Source organism: Siniperca chuatsi, linkage group LG5, assembly GCF_020085105.1.
Source record: "Siniperca chuatsi isolate FFG_IHB_CAS linkage group LG5, ASM2008510v1, whole genome shotgun sequence".
NCBI classification, from domain to species: domain Eukaryota; kingdom Metazoa; phylum Chordata; class Actinopteri; order Centrarchiformes; family Sinipercidae; genus Siniperca; species Siniperca chuatsi.
In genome coordinates this window covers 14,885,226-14,907,887 of record NC_058046.1, presented here as the reverse complement: position 1 = coordinate 14,907,887, position 22,662 = coordinate 14,885,226, and the positions used below count along the sequence as shown (strand labels likewise).

The following is a 22,662-nucleotide window of genomic DNA, read 5'->3' as shown; positions in this document are numbered from 1 at the left end:
TTCCTGCTCGTTCAGTCATTTCACAACTGTACATGCTAATTTACTACTTGCACCAGCAAGGTGAAGTTTGTCCTTGAATACACAATCCCTGTTTAATATTTGATTATAAAAATAATTTGCCCATGTTATGCATGTTGCTCTTATCAGGGCCAATTTGATCATGAGGCTCATTTCACTGACATTGGGCCTTTGATAAATGACGTTAAAAATTCCCAGACATTAGTTGAAATGCATTACATGGTGGGATGCTATTGCAGGTGAGAATCATTCACTCACCCTCTTGGGTCCAAAGAGGTTGTGGTATAGCGTTCTGAATCTCTTCCTGGTGTAGTTACACCGATATGCCCCGCCCATGAGGTATTCAATGACCAGTCCAATGTCGATGAGGCTGATGCGGTAGTCTGGGGGCAGGTTTCCCTAGAAAACCAGACAGAGTGTTAAGAGGCAACAACCCAAGCCAACTGATTAATAAAGGAAGGTAAACAAGAGGGAAATAAGAGTACAAAACAAATTACACAGTCATACACACTCACTTCACAAAATCCATATCAAACGGTTTTTGGCTATGAAAATAAAAACTGATTATCGGATTCACCTTGAAGTAGATCCAACCGAACCCTGGATATTCTTGCTTGGAAAGAACACACAATGTCAGTGAGTAAACCGCACGATAAGCAAGAGCAGGGGAAATGAGATACACAGAAACTCTCAGGCAAGATCTCTCTTCCAGCCTCTTTAATAATCTGTTATCTCAACTAGACTGTGGTTCAGTTTACTTTGAATTCTTTAAAAGTATGTGGACCTTGGTTTGAATGGAGATATTCCTCCAGTCTCGTAATTGGTTGAACTAATAACTGGTCACAGTTTCAGGTAAAGTATTACTCCTGAAAGCTCTCCAGAAAGTGAATCTTTAAAGCCCCAAGCTGTAACTTGTTCTCTTATAGAGGAGCAGAAAATGAGGAGAGAATGAAAACTCAGGTGCAGTATGATTCATAGAGAGAATATACTGTTTGTGGGCAATTACAAAGGATGTAAAAAATGTATTAAATGATTTGTCATAATTTGTATTTAGGGAAATAATGAGATCTTCTCAGTGAGGTTCAATGCAGTCTTGAAGAGAGGAAAAGAAAGAGAAAGTGCTAATGTCTCATTAGCCTGGAAGAGAGGAGCATATAAAAACAGACAGACAGCTACGCTGGAGGGGAGAATCATTATTGAAATAGAAGTCCTTTCACGTGAGGACTATAACCAAGCCAGCACTCACTGCTTCTAGGCGTGCCCTCTACATCAATCCAGTCATTATCCTGACTTCCACTGTTCCTTTGAGCTACACCAATTTACCTTACACATCTTTACACCTTCTTTGATACCATCTCCACTCCTCTGCACTCAGATATGAGATCCTACTAGAATTCCTCTCTGTCCTACGCATCCCTTGCCTGTCTTCATATCCAAAAAGTCAACTGCATTGACAGTAAAGCCTGGCTAACCCCTGCAGGCCAACTGATACACTTTGAAGTAGAGAGAGCCACAGATACTGCTTGTCTTTTCATACATCCGCAGTTCAAAGTGAGCACACAAAGCTTCACCTCCTCATCTTACTGATATATATATAGTTCAAATGCACCAGTCAGTGGTCAGCCGAGCCCTCTTTCAATTCCCTGTGGTGGTGAAGCTCAAGCTAATAACTGTTTGTTTACACCTCGTGTGAATACACTCTGAGAGCTTAGAGCGCTACAGTTTTTAATGGGGAAGCTACTCTACTGAAAATTCTCTTTCCTGCCTCCATACATTATAGCCCTGGCATTAACAGCAACTAGTTAACAGTTGCTTTTGTTTATGTGTCATTTTTTGCCAAACTTAAGGAAGTTTACCAGATTATCACAATAACACAATATTAAAATGTATAATACAATATACACTCAAAAGGTCAGTGTTTCTTAAAACAGTTCTCATATCCTGCAATTCAAATAGTGAGCTGATGACCTACAATACTTACAACAATTATTCTGGTTTAAATTAGAAAACTAACCCTGCCCAGTTATATTTGGATTTTCTCCTAACCGTTCTTGATATCTGAGACTCAGGGCACGAGGTGTATTGCGACCAACCTTTGGCCACAAAACTGCATTGTTCATTTACTCTGTAGGAAAACCAATTTCTGCTTGGGCAGCTGCAGTCCACAAGCCAATCTCTGTGATTCTCTGTTTTCTGACTCAGCTTTCACACAATCTAATGAATGGACCAGATTAAACCTGAGAACAACCTTAACCAGTCCTTACAGCTGTTATTAGCACAACACCTGCATCTGAATCAAAAAAGACCTGCCAATTGCTAACAGTATGACCAAACAATCCACAGAGAAGAATGAGAAAGAAAGAAAATAGTGATACAGCGAGTCAACCCGAGCAGTTAAATCTAATCAGCATCATACTGTGATACAACAACGACACACAAACACTGAGCTATACTATGGCAATGACACACAGCTCTGCAAAAAGAAAATTGGGATGTTATGCCATGCACTACAGTGTGTGTTTAGCATGTGTGTGATGAGGCGTCGTGGAATATAAACTGCATGTTCTCTCTGCACAAACTTTAGATCAGAGTTGTGTTTAAAGACAGAGAGGAGGTAAAGGAGGAATGATTACAACATGGAGCCTCTTCAGCGACTCCCAGAGGGGCATAACAACTGTAATCAGTAACACTTTAATTAATGAACACCTCTCAATGCTAATGGTGGTGTTGCTGACCTCTCCATCATCTCTCAACAGTGGGATCACTCTAATTGGTGTGTGGACATGTACTGAATGTAAAATTCTAGGTTGTTGTCTTTTATCGCAGTAATCATCAAGGTGCTATAGGAGATATGCAGCAAAAATAATGAACACCACATAGTGTAGACATTTTTTGACTTAAGTGCAACTGAAAGAGACGATTGCACCATTTCATCGTCTGAAACATGAAAATAACACAGCCCTGATGCAAAATAAAGTCTGTTTCATGTAAGGGAATGCGCACACTATTCAAAGAACCAGATGATACTGAATATCAAAAAGAACACATTTAATAGTGTTGTTAATAATACAAATAAATACAGAAATTATTAAATTGTGGGTGTTCTTCCTTCTCAGCCTCATAGCAGTTCCACTGCGGCCTCAGTTTGCTCAAACTCAAGTTCTGTGGATAAAGCAATGTTTAATACATGTAGTGTTTGTTTACCATGGTAGTGTGTGCCTGAGAGAAAGAACAGAGTAAATTGCTGAAAAGTCATGAGAGGGATGAGAGTCGTGCATAGCTCTAAACAGCCATTGCAGCCCGCAACTCCAGCTGAAAGAGAAAAGCTGGCCTCTATTTGCAGTTAACAGCAACCAGGGCTACCAAAATGTAGACACACAAATTGATGCAAACAGAGTAACAACACACACCGCAAAAAAGCAACTGAAACTCTATGTAGTCAAACATGTCTTCTTTAATATATACATTCAAGCCAACATTCCCATACAGTGTGCCTAAACAGCCACAGAGCTAAAGGGACGGCAGTGATGGTCATACCTTTTTGACGTCTCTGACAAGGTGGTACAGCGTGTTGGACGGTCCATGTCTCTGTTGAAAAAATAAACACATGAGCATCTACAGTTCCTTATGACAAAACGGACCCTGCCTGCTATACTGTTCACTACCAGGGCCATGTTTTTTTGTGTGCAAGTAACCTTTCAATTGACATTTTACTTTGAAACTCACTATTGCAACTATTTGCCAAATGAGGATGTTCCTTGGTGTGTTATTACACAACTTGTATTTACAATCCATTAATGTGCATTTGTTATTACCGTGTTGTAGAGCTCCTCCAGTCTGGAAAGCGTGAGGAAACGGTGCATACTAACTCCATTTTCAATCAGCAGCTTGACAAAGTCCACTCTGTCCAGAACTAAGGCATCTAGCATTGCCTGCTCCAGGGAACCGACCTAAGGCACATGGGATGGAGAACACATACACTTATGATACCATACACAGCACACGCTACATGCTACAAACTATACAGGAGTACTGCATGGAAATAAGTAAAGATGAGTGGAGCCACACTTCTTCTATCTATTTTAATACGTTAATTCTTCTTATTTCTTCCATAGACCACAAATCTACAATAAAGTGAATTTAAATAAAAATCTTAGACATTTTAAGACATCTTAGAATTATACAGTTTTAAAACTGCAAGCAATACATACATTGTGTTTGCAGATAACCACAGCAATACTTGATTATAATTTGCAACCATTTGTCAGTTGCTGAACCTTTCACCCATGACTGATCCTGAGCTGAGCATCCAAATTGCTTTTTAAAGCTGTAAGTATCCATTTATCATCAAGTTATCATCTTTCTCTGTCTAATAATTTTAAGTTATTTTGTCTTAATGTAAAGCACTGAGCTGCATTTCTTGTATGCAATATCATATTATTAATAATATCAGCTGTTCAGGACAATTTCTGTAAACAAACGTCAGATACGGTACAAATTAAGACTGAGGTGTAATGCCAAAACAATCATGTGCGAAAAGACCTTTTTAGGCAGTGCAGTATACCATAATCTTAATATCAATGAGAAATACAATCAGTATTTCTGCTGCAGTATGTTTATTCTTGTTTATACTATTTATGGTTCTTACAGGCCACTGCTGTCCGTAGATGAAGATCTGACTGCGGGCGATGTCCACTCTGTTCCATGCCAGAGCCAAACTCAGCTGGTCGGGAGCTGAAGCGTTGGCACCTGAGAGAGCATACAAGTGAGTTGAGAGACAATGTAATATTTCTGGAAAACAAGGCTTCTTAAACATTGATACACAGTCAAAGATCCAAATATACTGGTATGTTGTTCATTAGTTGTTTAGTTGTTAGATCTACTTTGTTGTTTTAATGTTGATAATGATCTGTCTTTACTGCTTATTTTATATTCTCTTTATGTGCTTATATACTCATTATTCCTGCTTGATACTAATGCTAATAATTAAGTTTTAGCTTAACTGAGAGATAGCTATGGAAAAACAAATGTTGTGCTATGTTATACAGTATTTCACAATGCCCATCTCTGCTGTCATCTCTGTATTTATGGCAGAGAGAATCAATATAGATTCAAGATTCAATATGTTATTGCCATTTCAACATAGTTGATAGGAATTTGGTTTGTCGAGCTCACACAAAACAAAAACAAACAAAAACCTCACATCACATACAGTAACCACCTTCCTGTCTTGTGGTGAGGTGTTTCCATACCACACAGTTATTCCGAAGGTGAGGATGCTCTCGATACCAGCACATGATACCTTCCTGTGATATGGAAAACTTTTTCAGCTGTCTTAAGTATTTGCTGAGCTTCCTTCAGTACTGTTGTAATGTTGACTTCCCACTTTAAAGTGAATTTGTAGTTCTCCACCTGTTGAATTTCCTAACCATTTATGACCAAAGGTAGATGGCTGCAGTGGCTCTTACGGAAGTCCACCACTATTTCTTTTGTTTTGAAATATACCTCTGGGTGTGAGATATATGATGGTGGTTTGGTTGCAGTTTCTCCAATCTTGTAGAATTATTTGAAGTCAATTTTGTTTGTGTATTGATTTGCAGCTTTTGCTAGTTTTAATCAGATTTGTATTGCACTGTATCGCACTGCCTGGACCTAAACTTGTAGAGCTGTGGAGTCATGGCTGCCGTCTAATGATAGTTAGCTCCCTTTATTGAAGTGCTGGGGTTGAGGGCTTCAGGGGCTTCATCTGACTTCAGGCTTGGTGGATCGACTTGGCTTTACTATATAGCGTGTCTGCTCTGTTCCTGCCTTTTTCTGTGTGTCTGCAGAGAAGAAGCTGTCTTCCCATTGGAGAATGACAGCTTGGTCTAAAATGTATCACTGCATAAAATGTAGAACACAACTGTGTTCCTTTGATGTGCTATGTCTGTCAACATCATTTAGAGTGCTCTGGTCCTCTAGTAACATCATCATGGCTGTAATGTAATCAGTAGAAGAAGAAAAAGAACTACAGTACATTCACACATAAGACAAAAAAAAATATTAAAACTGAAAACAAAAGATAAAAAAAGTGGACAGATGATGATTGATGATTCAACTTTTTTAACTTCAACAAGTTCAAGTTTTTCAACTTTTATTGTCATTACACATGTACAAGTACAAGGCAACGAAATGCAGTTTAGGTCTACTTTTTTTTTGATGATGATACTGGTGTGACAGATCTGATTTGCTTAATATAATTCTGGATGAAGTAGAGGCAAGTTCATCTTAAACACTTCATCCAATGGACAAAAAAGCAGCATTAAATGAAATAGGGACAGAAAGAGACTGTAAATATAAAATCAAACCTCTCTATTTAGAACTGATTAACACTGTATAATCCCATGTAAAACAGCTTCACTGTAAACATGCTATTAAATATGCTACAAAAATGCATTTGCAGCTGTTCACTGTTGTAGTGGCACACTTCAAATATTGCTGATCAGTGAGATCTAACACAAAACCACAGTCCGTTCACATTAATAATTGATCTGTACACTGGGAGGAGTTAGCCAAAATGAGAAAGATAAAGCCACTATTTGTCTAAGCCTTTAGAGAATTCCAGTGTAATATAAAGTATAATAATAATCTCTTGTGTGTAGACAAGACTGTAATTTTTAATAGGCACACCAGTATCATCACTTTACACAGAGCTCTCTCTATCTTAAAGGGCTGTACATCATTACTAGAGTTTAATGTTTGGACGGAGCTCTGCTAATAAGATGCAGAGCCCACTAATAAGAGCTTTAGTGGAGATATGTATATATTAAAAGGCAAGGCTGCCTTGCTTTATCAAAGGGCTGTGGCTTCAATCTGTCTGCCTGTATGGGAGGTTGAACCTACTGACTTTATGGACCCAATCTTCAGGATATTGACTACTTCAGACAGCGGACCATCAATTACTCCTAACTCCCCTGCTGTTACACCATGTGTCTTTAGCTGCAGTTTCCTTCCAGCTCTTTAAATCTCGCTCTCTTTTCTCTCACACTGGCTCACACACTCAATCCTTTTATTCTTTTTTTTCTTGCTCTTACTCTGTTCTCCCCTCACCCTGTATTCCTGACTGTGCTGTGCCATGTTGAGCTTCAGGCAGTAGCTTAGTTCTTCAGCGAAGGAGTCTAATCCAGTGTTTTAGAAAGCTCTCAGGCAGGATGTGACTGATTTCATTTTACACTAAAAGCCTTAACGCGTCTCATTCACTCTGCCACAGAATGAGACTTGCATGTAAAATGACCCTCATGCTGTTTATCATAAAGCATTTTTTGCCCCTCTTCTCAGTGTTCCCCTCTCGTCCTTTCACTTCTCTGATCTATTCCTTTTCATTTCCTTTTTCCTATTTTGTCTTCTCTCTCTTTGATTTCAATTCCTCCCTTCACTCATTCATCTACATGCCATTCCCATCCCAATGGGAAATAAAATGTGTAGAAAAGGGCTAAAACAAAGTTAACAGAAATGAAAGATAGATCAACAGATGGAGTCAACAGAATACATGAATGAGACATGTGTACATAGGGAGTCTGAGATGAAGACAAAGATCAGGGAGTGATGCATAGGCCAAAGAAATCATGCATCTTGACTGCTATGCATAAATTATGTAAAACACGTTTCGCTTTCACTCTTTCCCTCTCCAAACTCACGAGTTTAGTCTCTTTCTCACTCCCTGTGGAATGAAATGTTTCTCTGAGGAACAATTGCTGAGATAGTCAATCATATGCTCTGAATTGCTAAGCAGTCCCACAGGACTCACTTTGTCTTTGTACACGTGCCTGAGTGTGTAGGTGCATGAGCATGCGTGCAAACTCCAGTGGGCCTGGTTAGCGTCATATTCCTTGAAGAGGCAAGAGCAACCACGATCAATATATGCTAAAGAACAACCAATCGAAAGTATGGATCTATGAATCCTGTGGCTGTGTGTGTGTGTGTGTGTGTGTGAGTGTGTAGAGAGGTGGGTATGGGAGAGTGGGGGCATGGGAAACACTTAAGTGGGGAATAGACTAGAGGATTGGGAACAATGGTGGTTGAGTTGAATTGCTATGTCTGCACTTGACAAATGTTCAATTTTGTAACCCATTTTGGCCCAGTTCATTGCCCTTATTAGTAACTGCATAACAGCTTGTTACAGTGTAAGGATTGCAGCTTCTGTATATCTCCCTCTATATCTTAGTGTGTCATGCCTCTGTGCCGCAGTTACCATGCTGATTGATTATTCTACATGTGTTGCAGTGTAATATGCAGAGGGGGAAACCACGATAGATATGAGCCTTTAAATCACTACTTGCTTGTATGCAACTATTACTATGGCTGTGTAATATTACCTGCATACTGCGTGTAAAGAAACTTGAACTGTGGGATGATGGCCACACTGTAAGCATTAGTGTAGTTCTGAGAAATGAGAAGGTCATGTGGCATAATAGCATATAGTTAGGCAATGTGTCCCTTTTAAAAGTGATTATTGACCTCAAGGAGAATTAATGTGATAAATGCAAATTAAATTACAATATATACTTCAAAAGAGAGAGATGGAGATCTCAAAGAGATGGATTAAAAGACACAATACCTTTCATAATTCATTGGTGACTGTAAGTGTCTTCCTGTAATTATTTGTCTCTGGCCATACAGTTAATGAGCAGCTGTGTTCATGCTAATTGATTATTCTACAGGTGTTGTTGTGATATCAGGGTTTTATTAGCATATAAAGTAGGAAATCTGTATTTACTGCAAGCTTGTCTGAAACTGCTTTAATAGCTGGTAGGTCACAAGAGCTGCAACCTCTTCACATTTAAAAGAATAGTTTGATATTTTGTGAAATACACTGCCAAGGGTCAGATGAGAAGATTAGCACAAACACTGGAAACAGAGGGAAACAGCTAGCCTGACTCTGTCCAAAGGTAACAAAATATGCTAACCAGCAGCTCTAAAGCTCACTAACTAAAACGTTATAGCTCATTCAATGGATACAAAAACTGAAGGAGAAAACCAACATGTTGTGACGTGCTGGAAAAAATCAAATATTTGAAAACCAAAAAGAGCCAGATATTTTTGTCAGGAGTTAGTGGACCAAGCCAGTAAATACTGGATTATATTGGACACGCAGTGATGAGAGGACTCCAGTATTATGCCCAAAGCACTGTGTTTCTGCTAAAACTGTAAGAAAGCAATTGTTTGATAAGCTAATATAATATCAAGACTTAATGCTTGAAGTTTGTTTTGGTGTCTTCCTGCCCCACAGTGATCAAAAATCACTTAATGGAGCTTTAAGAGAGAGAAAAATAAGCACAGATGTCTATGTTTTATTCCTGAGGTAAGATCATGCTTTTGTGCTTTGAACATACACCTAAACTGGGAGAGAGAGAAATGCTTTCTGAAACAATATCATCCTCCTTTTATGTACAGAAACTTCCAAATAACAATATCCCAGGAGGGCGACAATGAAATGGAAGCCACTTACTGTACATACACGCTCCAGCACACACACATGTAGATGCACACACCCACCTTTGAGTAATGCAGTGAGGATGGCAAGGTCAATGTCCTGATGACCCTCCGACCCCATCCGAAAAACTGTTATCTGAGAGACAATGAGAGAGACAGACAGACAGAGAGAAAGAGTGAGAGAGAGAGGAGCATTAATTCTACAAGCTGTTTGAACGTGACTTCACTCTATTACTTCTATTGAATGTTTCAAGGCTTGTAGCACAAAGAAATTCAGGCACATGTGAGTGAGAGTGTTCTCATTTGCTGGATTAAACTGCTTCACTAAAAACACTGCCGCTTAGGTGCTCAAAGGGGAGAGGATAGGAGAGGTACTGCTCTGATGTGATGTACTATATCTCCTCTCCAGACTCTCTTCCGTCCTCTCTTGTCTCTTGTGCAAAGAACACCACCAAACTCACATACAGCTTGTTCACTGTAGGGAGGAAATGAAGGGTTTTGCTGAGAAGGCAACTAAAGAGAATGAGAGTAAAAACACGACAGAGAGATCAAATGAATATGAACTAATGGTTCTCTCCATTACCTAAGAACATTTTGTTCTTTTTCTTTTGCTTTGTCAAACATTTTTTGGAAAGGCCAGTTTAGGTCTCCATCTGTGTAGTCTGACATGTCTTTTAGCTGCATTTTTTATATGCTGCGTGAGATGAACTAATGGTGCAATGGCTGAAAGCCAAAGTGTGCACAGCACTGAGAGGGAAATCTGAGAAATGGGGCAGCATATTCTCTGGATTTTTTCCTGTCATATATAGCGAACGGGTGCATAGATACCGGTCTTAACATGCATGTGGACATACATGCTCATATGTGTGCATGTGTGAAGGGCACCTTGTGGGAGCCGCGTACGGGAGAATGCGTGTTCTGAATGCCCGACGAGCTATTCCTCTAATCCCTCCATCCACCCATCCATCCATCTCCTCCCACCTCCCTCTCCTCCCTGCAGCCCATCTCCCTTCCCATCTCCCCCCTCTAAATGGCTTCATTTCGTGGCCGCTCTGGGAATCTGCAGGCTTTGCTGCTGCTGCTGTTGCTGCTGCTTTCCCTTGGGCAATGCTGCAATGTTGTAGGCTCACCCTCCTCTTTCTCCCTCTCTCTCTCTCTTTTCACACAATCTAAATGCAGAAAAGTAATTCAATTCACAGTGATGATTTACAGTATCTATTATGTTGGCTCATTCATCATTTTTACACCATGTGCTGATGACATGTGGCTTCTCCCTGAGAGAGAAATGAGGAGTGAGATATCATGTAATGTCTTAGACCTGTGCCATGCATTGCAAATGCAATCACTAATATGGGGAGCATCTAAGTGTGTGTGTGTGGCGGTCATTATCGGCCTGTGTAATCAAAAGGTCTTTCTCCAGGTGAAATAGGAGTGCAATGTGATGTGAAGATATCAATTGAGGTCCTCATGAGCGGAGACACCAATGAGTTGCTGGTGTGGTGTGTAATTTCATGTGCTTCTCTGAGTTAAGTTATAGTGCATGTGTGATTGTGTGTGTGTGCCTAAATGGTGTGGCCAGTGGCTAGATTATCATTTGCTAGAATGCATCTTTGCCTTCACTCTAATAGATGTTAACAACACATTTAGCCACATGTTGAACACACATGCAATACTATGATCTAACCAAGTGTGTGTGTTTAAGAGATTGATCTTGTGTGTGCTCTTACGTAGTGACTCAAAAAGGTCAAACTATATGCATGCAAAACTGGGATTTTCTAACAAGGTCAGTTCAAGAGAGAAAGAGAGAGAGAGCGAGAGAGAGGGGACAGATATCTATAATTTTTAAGGGCGTACTCATGTGCAAACCTCAGTCACTCAATCAGTACAGATTCCTATTCTGGCCACATTAAACCCTGTAGTTACCATTATAGCAGAATGACGAGTTCCCTTACACACACGGTTCTTGGCTGCCTTAAGGAATGAAGATGGATGACAGTGTAACAGAGGGGAGATGATGATTACATTTTTATTCTCCCCTCTCCCTCCAGGCCCCTCCACCTTTACCTCCACTCCCTTTCTTCCACCCATCATCCCCCCTCCCACAACCACTAATCTTACAACAACCTCCCACTGGCAAGCCACTCTCCCTCCGCCTCTCATCTTTGCCTGCTTCCACCCTATGTCTTCTTCCCTCTTCCCTTCCTCCAATCACACCCCCAAGGTGACCCTTTGGACATGTGCTACCTGTTATCATAAAGGCTCTACAATGCAGAGGCTAAGCAACACAACCGCTTTGACAACGCAACGTTGCTAATTTAATCTCAACGATCCCACAGAGAGTCATCAATAAGTGTGTGCAAAGGTAAACAGACAGCTTCTTCCCCATCTATTTTCATCATCTCGTTCAAGCAAAGGTGCTCTCAAGTACTTAGAAGTTTAGTTAAAGTTTTTATTTTACTAATGGCATAAACACACCCATCTGTTGCACATTACATTTTCGATGTGTTGATGATAGCTGTGCTTGCCTAATACTGTATCTCAAAATATTGTTAAATGCTGAATGTATTTTTGACATTTCTCTGCCTCTACACTGACAGTCAACACCTCAGGGCTCAACATTCAAGAGACAGGGCACTGACTCGTGTCTGTCGTACTCCATCTCTCTGCTGACAAGAATACAGAAGAGACGAAAAGAGTGGGAATGATAAGGAGAGGGAGACGAGTGGAGGCAGGGTCAGGAGGATAGATGTGAGACAGCAGGAACGAGGAAGCATGTGTAAAGCAAAGGAAGACAGAAGGAGGGAGATTTAGTGTTGACAAATTGAAGACGGATATAAGAAATGAAAAAGGAAGAGGCAGTGCAATCTTTCTCAGTGTGACTGGGTTCTGTTGGAGGACTCCCACATCTTCAGAGCGCTAAGCTACATGCTTAGAGGATCAGAAAACTGCTCTTCACGCTGCAGTGAGCCAAGCTGACTGGAAAACATTCATCTTCATTTAACAGGCAAAGACCCTGCTGATGCTGCTACATGTACATACAAGACACAACACACACACACACACACGTACAGTCCACAGAGGTTTCTAAAGCATATTTCATACATTATCAATGGTAGCAATTCAGATCTGACAATGCTCTGCTAATGGTTAATCTGTGTGAATTTGAGCATAAAATATTTAAATGGATATTTATTACTTTCTGGGATACACCATAAAAGTGCGCATGCGCCAACGTGCATGCTGCCTCTTACTTCCATCTAATAATCTGGTTAATCTGCTACACTTAAGTTGACAGTACTCATTATTGCACTACTACTTATTACTTATATTATTACATTCTATTATACTGTACATACTTATCAACCTGTAAATCCACTTTTGTAACTAGACTTATTTTAGCTTTTATACTTATATCCACTTTGTACTTAATTTATCCTAGCTGTACTTTAACTGTATTATATTTTGATTTACTTAGTACTTCTATTCCTGTGTGCATTGACGTGATAGTGAACAGCTGTAACGAAAGAGTTTCCCCTCGGGGATCAATAAAGTATTTTTGATTCTGATTCTAAACCAACAGTCTTCAGCCAGACAGCCAAAGCAGAGGAAAGAGGGAAATACATTTCTGTATTCATGAAATTTTAAACTGCCCTGCTGATAATCAACCAAGGAATTGTCTCTCTTCAAGCATATTTCTGTTTGTGGCTCAAGCTCTCTACTGTACCTCATTTTCACATTTCCTCTCCACCAAAACCACATTTGTTTCCCTTCTCTTACTTCTTGTGTCATTTCCTCCCACCCTCCCCCTCCATCTGTCCCTCACACCCTCCCACTCTCTTGCGGTCCATTTAAGTCAGTCTTTTGCTCTCCTTGTCTTCCTCCTACTCGTTCTTAGTCTCTCTTGTCAGGGAGGCGGAGGGAAATTGCTGGTTGGTGGTTCCTCCTCAATATTTAATCCGAATTAAACATATAAGGGCTATTCTACACTCAATTATTCATACCAAGCTGGGAGATACCAGGACAGTCATCTTGCACCCCCCTCACATAAGAGAGACAGGGAGGGGAGGGAGAAGAAGGCACTTCTCTTTTAATTAGACCTAGAATTGGATTCACACATTTTTAGCAAAAAAGAGATACGTGACAACAGGCCTTGATAATATTTAAAGGCGCTGGTTCTCATGCAGCCAGTGTGCTTGTTTGATATTCTTATGAAATTGTTCCACCTTTGTGTAGAAGGGATAAAAGAAACTAGATAATTATCCTTATCATCCAGACAAATTGATACACATGTGGCCTATGCTTTCTTTTAGCATTCCCTTTTATTGCACTTACATAACACATAATATATATACTATATATACTATACTACCTCTGTTACCCGTCAGTTAAACTCAAGCACATAAGCGTGCACATTATTGTTTAGTCCCTACAATGTGACTGTGTAAACAGATTTAAGTCCCCACATTAGTAATACACGCTCACACAGACACACACACACTCTCTCTCACTCACTCTCCACTCGGTCCCCCCCGAAGTCTGAGTGAGGATTTCGCCATTGCATGTACGTATACATTTCAGTGAGCAGTTAAGTTTATTGCACTCTTGATATGAAGCATAAACAGCCTTGAGTATAATAAACAAAGCAGAGGCAACAGGGAAATAACTGAAGCACAAAATGTCTACATGAATAAACCAACATGCTGAAAATAAGGAAAAAGCAAGACACAGCCTTTCTTTAGTCTTCCTCCTTCTCTTCACTTGCCCTCTTAAGCAGACACACACACTCTCCCTCTCCCCTACATTATCCCAGCCAGTTACCTTTAGTCTTTCTCTTTTCCTCCTACTCTTTGGCTTTCCTGCTGCAGAGCCAGAAAAATTAAAGCACAGGCATACTGGCACACAGACAAACACACACTCTCATTGTCTCTCTCTCTCACACACTTACCCCTTTCAGACAGCTGCACTGACCTTGGATAAACCCGCATTTGCTGCCAGTGTGAGTGAGTCAACGCAACGGTTTTGTGGCCCTGCTCCTGACCTGAGTGTTAACATGGGTTTGACACTACTTAGCTTTGGTATACAAGGGGAAACACAGGTTTTTATAATTGCTATGGGATTGTGGTACAAGTACTATAGAACGTATACAGTTTCACTGCATCCCTATAGTAGGTATTAGCTGCAACATCTAGACCTCTCAAGTCAAAATTACACTCATCTCATATGTAGAGATATTTGAACACGATTGCAGAATGCTTCTTTAACTTTTCATAGGGTGACAGAATAAATCAAAGTAATTCACCAATTCAGCATTTGAATATTTGAGATTTGAAAAGTGGATCAGTCTGATCAGGGATCAAGTGAGTGACTTGACCACAGGTTGTATGAGGATGGTGAACTAGCAAAGAGGAAGCTCCCCAGAGCAAAAAGAAACACATTTTTTAGGACTCCTGATCTTCTTACTGATCTCACTGATAGTCCATACTCTACATGTTCTGCTTTCTCTAATCTCTAATTTCTCTGACAAAAGCCTGAGTTTTTATGGAAGAAATACAAGGAAGAGGATTGCTTCTACTGAATACATTATCAGAGAGTATGCTAAGATAATCCACAGATTTGTTCTGAGCAGTTTCATGTAGGAACTATTTTCTTTCTACCGATAGTTCCTACATGAAACTGCTCACAACAAGGTCTGTGGATTATCTTGAGTAACCGGGTCATGATTTCTGGAAAGAAACATTGCTGTTGAGTTTTTCAATTTTTTTTGGCGCTTTGAGCACCACAAGCCGAGTGCCATGTAGTGCCATTATATTCAAAACATGCAGACATCTCTGCATTTATCTCTGACATAAAACTTTGATAGCATACTCTCTGATAATGTATTCAGTTGAAGCAATCCTCTTCTTTGTATTTCTTCTGTAAAAACTCAGGCTTTTGTCAGCGGACACATTCTGCAATCTTTAGTGCCCATGCACCATGCAGAGAGTCTCAAAAAGTTGATTATGGTTGATGGAAAAAGAGAGAGATTGATGTGTCACCTCTATGTCACTCTCACTGAGGTAGTTTCACCAGCCTCCTATTTATCAGACTGATAGGCATCACAGGGGTTCCCTCCTGATCGCACTCAGAAAGCCATGGATTGGAGGGGAGTAATTGTAAGGGAGGAAGGGAAAAAAGAAAATGAGAATGAGCAAAAGATAGAGTTCCTATTGTCCCATGCAAAGCCTGAAACACTCTTGCCTGTTTGACCCTAAAAAAAGTGGACCAAACACATTTCCCTGTGTGGTTAACTGATTTGATTAGAGAAAGCAGAACATGTAGAGTATGGGCTATCTGTGAGATCAGTTAGAAGATTAGGAGTGCAGGAATAATGCAGAAATATTAATGCAAGGGTAAAGCATGGTTGGTGGACTTTCGTAATATTATCAAAATACACTTTCAGTGTAGTATGTTTCAGTTTCAGTATAGCTGTGGCAACAGTTTTGCAAGTTCAAAGAGAGAGGCAGAATCAGATTATCTGGCCTCTACAGCTGCTCCTGCTGAGTGATTCACACCCCATTGTTCTGCTCTGGTGTATTGTGTTCAGAAGATCCATCAGTGTGAGCATCAGTCAACCATTGGAACCCCACTGAGGACGCAATCAATCCACTTACACGCTGCACATCCATGACCAATTCTGGGCTGCCTGCAAAATACTACTTGTGCTATGTTTCTGTGTGTGCTTTGCATTTCATAATTTTAGGGGCAAGGCCACTTGGTCTGCAGCGGGACAATTTTTTTGAGGGTACAAAGGCCACATGCCAGAGCATCAAGACCATTAGTTAAAAAATGGGATTTTTTAGGTCCTTTAAGTCCTCTCACAGCAAGAAGGTCCTGGGTTTGACTCCCGGTCAGGGCAGGGCTGCACAGTGGCTGCCCACTGCTTCTAATACTTAGGATGGGTTAAATGCAGAGAACACTGTGTTGTACTGTGTATGTGACAATAACATCAATAACATTCTCAATTAAACACATTGTTTTTTCCGGACCTGATGATGGAAGTAGCTAATGAGTGAGCCATCTCGCTTCCTTCTCATCTCTGTTGAGAGTTGCACAGTACCGATCGGGCAGGATGTACGGCTCCAAAACAAGAGCTCTTTCATGCTTGCATTTTTTTTGGTATTTTATATATATTATAATAACTGAAATACATATAATAAAATGATTAACCTACAGTATTTTTACAAAAAGGGAAGACTATCATGTGATAAATACCTGGTTGAGTCATCTCAAATATCCCAGCCATCATGTTTCAAGATAAACTGGATTCTAGCTCAGCACTTTAACTTCAAAAGTTGTGATAAAATCAGGCTTTGGTGTGTTTGCATGCTACTAATTACAAATGTATTAGCAAAATGCCACTGGCAGCCAGCAGTCACTGATCTGGAAAATATTCACCTCCCTTACAAGATACATTGTACACTATGTTCAAAGTGAGTTGAGGCGAGAGCAACCAAGTAGTAAATAAGTTAGTATTGCTGCAGAACTAAGATACAGTAAAAGCTGCTAGCTGTTTGTTTGCAGTATGGAGGATGTGTTACACTATCATCTTGTGAATGAGTGTAAGGTTGTGTGTGGGTGTTTGCATGTGCACTGTATGCACTGCTGTGGTACACGCTTTCAATCACAATGTGTGTGCGCCATATACCACAATGACTGTGGCAAGAAAGCATCATGCCCCTTGCTACTGTGATCAAATGTACCATGATGAACGTGTGCACACAAACGTACACATGCACACACACGCAGTCAGGTAAGACACACACACACAAATACACATAACATCTACACAGATTGCATTTAACAGCATTAATAAGAAGTTGGCTTCATGTGACTGACAGTGCTCTAAAGGGACTGAGACTCCTTCCCAGGGGAGAGGGATGTGTGTGACAGCTGCATTTGACAAGACGTGTGTCTTGACTTAAACACTGCCAAAGGGGTACAGACTCTCAAGGTGGAGGCCATTTGGTCCTGAAAGTCATCTGAATACATTTACATCCACTTAACATTACATATCACGCATAAAAGATGGGGTAATAATTGCTTCAACAGAAGTTTCATGATGAGCAAGCTTCATTTGACAAATCCATTTAGTTCCTCCTTAAAATATTTTTCATTTGGGCTTCTTTGTACAGCAGAGACAGCAAAGCTTAAAAAAGTGGACCAATAATTATATATATATATATATATATACATACAATTTTTTTCTGGCATGTGTACATGTATGAAAGTGACACTCACCAGCTCCTTCTTCTTCATGCACTCCATGAGAATGATGAACAGATGTTGGGCCTGTGTGCGGCTGTAGGTGAAAGTCTTCTGGATGGTCACCAGCAACTGGTCTCTTAGAGACTCATTAATTATGCTGCAGAGAGGTATGGAGAAGGGAGTCAGATAGAGGTAAGGAGAAGAAAATGGTTAGGGGGAAGCAGGCAAATTAGATTTGTCTGTCAGTAAGTGAAACCAAGGTTGACTATCTCAGAGTCCTTGGTGAGATGTGATTCTGCAAGTTTACCTTCATTGTAACTGGATATATGAAGCTGTAAAAAACATTCTGAATTCATTGTGTGTCTCATGAGGACTATAACCAAAATGTTTACTGTGTGTTATTAAAGTAATGCATCAGCACATTTCAGAAAGTGTATACAAGTTCATGAATCACTTCAGGTTTTTTATCCCTATACCATCTTTTTGCCAAAAAAAGCTTAGATGCAGAAAAACAGTGTTGCTGCCATATACAGTGGACATGACATTCTGATTACAAACAATCTTAGGAAGAACATTTCCACAGTTTAACTGATTTTTCCACACTAGATAAGATTTGTATTAGTAAACGTTTGCCCTTGGATTACAGCATAATGTGCACATGTAAGTGCATACCCTCCCTCCTCAGAGTATTTGTGTCCGAAGGCCAAGATGTCAGAGGCCCTGCCGCTGCCGTCACACACCACCACAGGGACGGGAGGTGTGTCCCTGAGGTACTCCAGTACAATGGAGATCACATTCGGGCCTCCCTCTACGATCAGAGCCACCACCGGCACACCCTGACCAATACCTGCACATGAAAACAAGTGGGAGCAGGAGAAAGGTGATTGCAGAGAGGAAAACAGGTATGAACGATAGAGAAAAAGGGACAGAAATGTGAAGAGGGAAGTTAAGGATAGAAAAAAAACAGAAGGATAGTTAATAAACAGGCATTACATCAGCAATATTTGATCTATAAATAGAAAAACTAAATCCAAATTTGTTAACAAGGTGCAAGTGTGACACTTGTGATGTCTCATGACTTTATTGTCAAGACACTGTATGCTTTCTACTTATGGTAGAGAGGTTTTTAAAAAAAGTATCTGTACCAAAAATAACCAGCCCACTTTGTGCTTTGTGCTCTGTCTCTGTGGCATGGATATGTGTGTGTGTGTGTGTGTGTGTGTGTGTGTGTGTATGTGAGAGAGAGAGTGAGAGAGAGAGTTTCACTGAAAAAATCCCTCACTGTTCCACACAAAAATGGCTCCTTGCCTGCTAATCAGGCTATTTAGGATAATTATGCATAATTAGCAGATGGGTTTTTCTGCACACGGTGAGACTATGTACAGGAGAAGGTACTGTAGATTTCAAAGTTATTGCCAAACTCTCAAAGGAATTTCCTGCCTTATTCTTGCCCAGTCCCATTCTCCCTATGTTCTTTACCCTTTTAGTGGTCTCAGTCCAATCCATTTCCTAAACCCTTCTCCCCTCATCCTGCCCTTTCCTACTCTCTGTCTCACTTCCTGTCTTCCTCTCTCTAGCCTCGTGTTTTGACTCTTCTAATTCGAAAGCTGTGTAACTGCCAGATCTTCCCCGCCCTGCACCCTCATTCTGGTCTGCATAATTCACGGAGGAGAAAGCATAGTCTGTCTCTTAAACACGCAGGCAGATAAACACATACAGATGCGTGCTTACATGCCGTATGCACATACGCACACAAACACAAGCACACGCACACATTCAGAGGCATACCCACCACCATTACGCTTTCCCTTACAGTCTCATGCGGCCTTGCAACAGGGACAGTTACATAAGGAGAATATTTTAGGGGCCTCGCCTACTTCAAAGAGGTAAAACGTCACTGTGCCACAACACATCACACGACCATACATCAACAGAGCTGAATGTGAGAGAGAAGGAGACTAATGACTTGCATTTTTTATCTGATTCTTCCATTTCTTTTGGATGTCTATTTTGGCTGTTACCTGCATGTGTGCATGTGTGTGTGTGAGCTTGCAGTTGTGTCGGATCAAGCATTGATATTGATGACTAGTGAGCTTTGGAAGCAGTGTGGCAGTATCTAAAGCGGATTATCGTTCAACTGAAACCCATCGAGGAGAAGATGAGCAGGGGAAAGCACAGCTGTGTCATGGCTAATTGGGAGGAGAAAATTCTGCCTGTGCGCACACACACACACACACACACACACACACACACACACACACACACACACACAAATACAGATAGAGGCACACACACGTAAACAAACCACAAATGAAATGAAAATGTCTTTAGCCAGACTACCCCAAAACAACAGGCACATTTTAGGATGGCTTTTGACCTCCCATTCACACTTAGTTTTTTCTAATTTACCACAGCCTTAACTACTTTATTTACTCCTGTGGGAACTTGGATGTATTAAAACATGGATGAGGAAGCCCAACATGGTGGCCCATTCATTCTAATTAAAGCTTTACACCTAGTGCATACACCAAAAAAGTTTCTCCTGTTTCCAACAGTGGGTGTCCATAATGTACATGAATGGTACCAAATCAGTATTTTAATACAATTACAATTAATCAATTAATCTTATTTCCTTTACATTTTAGTGGACCTAATGGTTATAATTGTATTAATTCAATGAGTAATCTTTCCGTGTGTGATGCCCAGGAAACATTTGTATTATAATGTATGTGTGGAAGGTTTTTCTGGATCCATGGACATGACGTGTCCTGATGACGTGTCCTGAATTTCCTGAAAAAAACTGCCACACAGTCCAGTGCTGTTCCTGAAGGCTTGAGTGGGAACTGAAGCCCTAAACTTAGCAGTGTTAACGCTCCGCCAACTGCTGCTTCTACTGAACTTGCAATTTTATACTTACTTAAATGTAATCCTGTGATTGTTAGAAAGCTGAGAGTCCTTTGAATTATTTTATCTGTGGAGGCGGATGTTGTGGTCTGAACTCTCCATTTATATCACATAAAACACTAAGTATTTGAACACATGCAGTGTTACATGAGTCGGCACTTTCAGAAAAATACTTATTGTTCTAGATTCAGCCTGTTCTAGAAATGTAAAACCCATAGCTGGAGAGCTAATCTGTCTAGTGAAGATGCAATCCTTCTTACTGAACTGCACAAGTGTTTACTCTGCTAAAGTGCAACAGTGTTGTGCAGTGGACTGTCCAAGTATATCTGTGTTCATTATCATATTCTTTCCATTTGGGTACACTTGGTTGTTCGTACCTGTTATTGGATAATTTTGTGTACCTAGTAAAAAGATATATATAAAAAAGAAACACTAATTTACAGCTGTTAAGTTACTCTGTCAGAAGTTGCTACTTGTGATATGCTACCATCTGATTCTAAGTAATATAAGAATAAGTCTATATCTATATAATACTATACATATACTGCATGAATCAATGGTCCATCTTCTCTAATCAAAAAATTTTAGAAACGCACCAGGATGGAGAGAAAATGCAAGTGAGCTGATGATCATGTGATTATGGGTCCTATTTTCAAGGCAGCACAACAACCAACGCAAGCAGCGCTCCAACCGTTTCTTGACCTTGAAAGTCGCTTTGCCCGTCTGTGTGGTATTTTGGTGTCCAGCGCATAGTGCATGGTGCACAGGTGGGAGGAGAGGCCCAAAGAGGTGGGAGGTTCGTTCAGCACTCAATACTCAACTTCAACTTCAGTCCCAAATTCCCAAATTTGGTGGTGGTATTGATGTATTTAGTGACATATCAATGTGTAGTATATTCTGTGGATACATGATTTCAGAAATACACACTCTACACAATATACCCTATACACACTGTACTGTCTCTCTCAACCCCCCACCCCCCACCCCCACCCCCATTCTTGTATTGACTGTATCCATGCACCATTCACACACTCCAACGCATCAGATAACACAGTCATCAAACCCCTACTCTCTCCTTCTCTCCCTTGTCTCTCTGTATCTCATACATAGTTTTAACGCAGTGTCCACATCTTCATCTCAGGAAGGAAACTACCCTGAAAAAGCAGAGGCAGTAGAAAAGGAAAGAGCTGGTAGATGAGAATCCAGGGCCACAACTTTCTATATTTATCCAGCCTGGGAGATGAGGAAGTAACGAGGAGCAGAAGGAATTAGGGAGGGAGCATGACTCGACAGGCTACAGAACAAAAGGTCAGGGGGTACAGAACATTAAAAGGGCAATGCTTCTCTCAAACTTCACTTTTTCAGTCGTGTTGTGACATCAAGAGGAATCAGATGGTCTGTGCCATCTTTTCACCAGTAATTTGAGTTGAGTTGAGTTGTAGTGTCACCAAGGGTGGGTGAGCAGGAGAGAATCGATAATAAATGGTGTCATTGATAAGGAAGACATTTACAACTGGGAAATTGGGGTTAAAGGAAATTTACCCCACTGATTTGCGTGTTGATATGTGACACCGAGAAGACAATAAAGCTTCTGTCTCTCTCATAGTTGATAAATACAAATAATCCATGTGTTTGTGTTAGTTCAGGGATAGTTGTTAACTCGCTAGCTAAATAGTTATTGTTGTAACTTAACTGCTAAAGTGCAGAAGTTCTTCTTTTGATGTTTTCGCATTTACCAAAATAGCAGGTGCACTTAACAATAATAAATATACTGATTTATACAGTGACATATCAATATATAGTATTTTATAGATGATTTGTGATGAGCTGCACTCATGTGGCTATCTATAATGAAATTATATTAAATGCAATCTAGATTTTATTCTATACGAGACACTTGTAATGACAAGTGTAAATGGAGTCTCAGTTTACAACTTGTATGACAAAAAAGAAGTTTGACTTGTTCTTGCCAAAACATTCTGGATTCAGCTCATATCACTATGTATCAACAAGTAATGAGATATG

General features: G+C 40.2%; 1 protein-coding gene across 17 annotated transcripts in view; it reads right to left on the bottom strand.

Moving 5' to 3' along the window:
• trpm3 (transient receptor potential cation channel, subfamily M, member 3) overlaps positions 1-22,662 on the bottom strand; it is a 143,147-nt gene that overhangs the window by 27,228 nt on the left and 93,257 nt on the right. For 9 of the 17 annotated variants that reach the window (XM_044198023.1, XM_044198016.1, XM_044198022.1 and 6 more), the window contains exons 7-14: positions 18,406-18,580; positions 17,767-17,890; positions 9,553-9,625; positions 4,667-4,767; positions 3,834-3,968; positions 3,556-3,606; positions 596-631; positions 277-417 (exon numbers count right to left, since the gene is read on the bottom strand). In XM_044198023.1, the coding sequence (XP_044053958.1) occupies positions 277-417; positions 596-631; positions 3,556-3,606; positions 3,834-3,968; positions 4,667-4,767; positions 9,553-9,625; positions 17,767-17,890; positions 18,406-18,580 (836 nt within the window). The remainder of the gene's footprint in view (positions 1-276; positions 418-595; positions 632-3,555; positions 3,607-3,833; positions 3,969-4,666; positions 4,768-9,552; positions 9,626-17,766; positions 17,891-18,405; positions 18,581-22,662) is intronic. The other 8 variants (XM_044198017.1, XM_044198026.1, XM_044198019.1 and 5 more) reach the window with 2 other exon arrangements.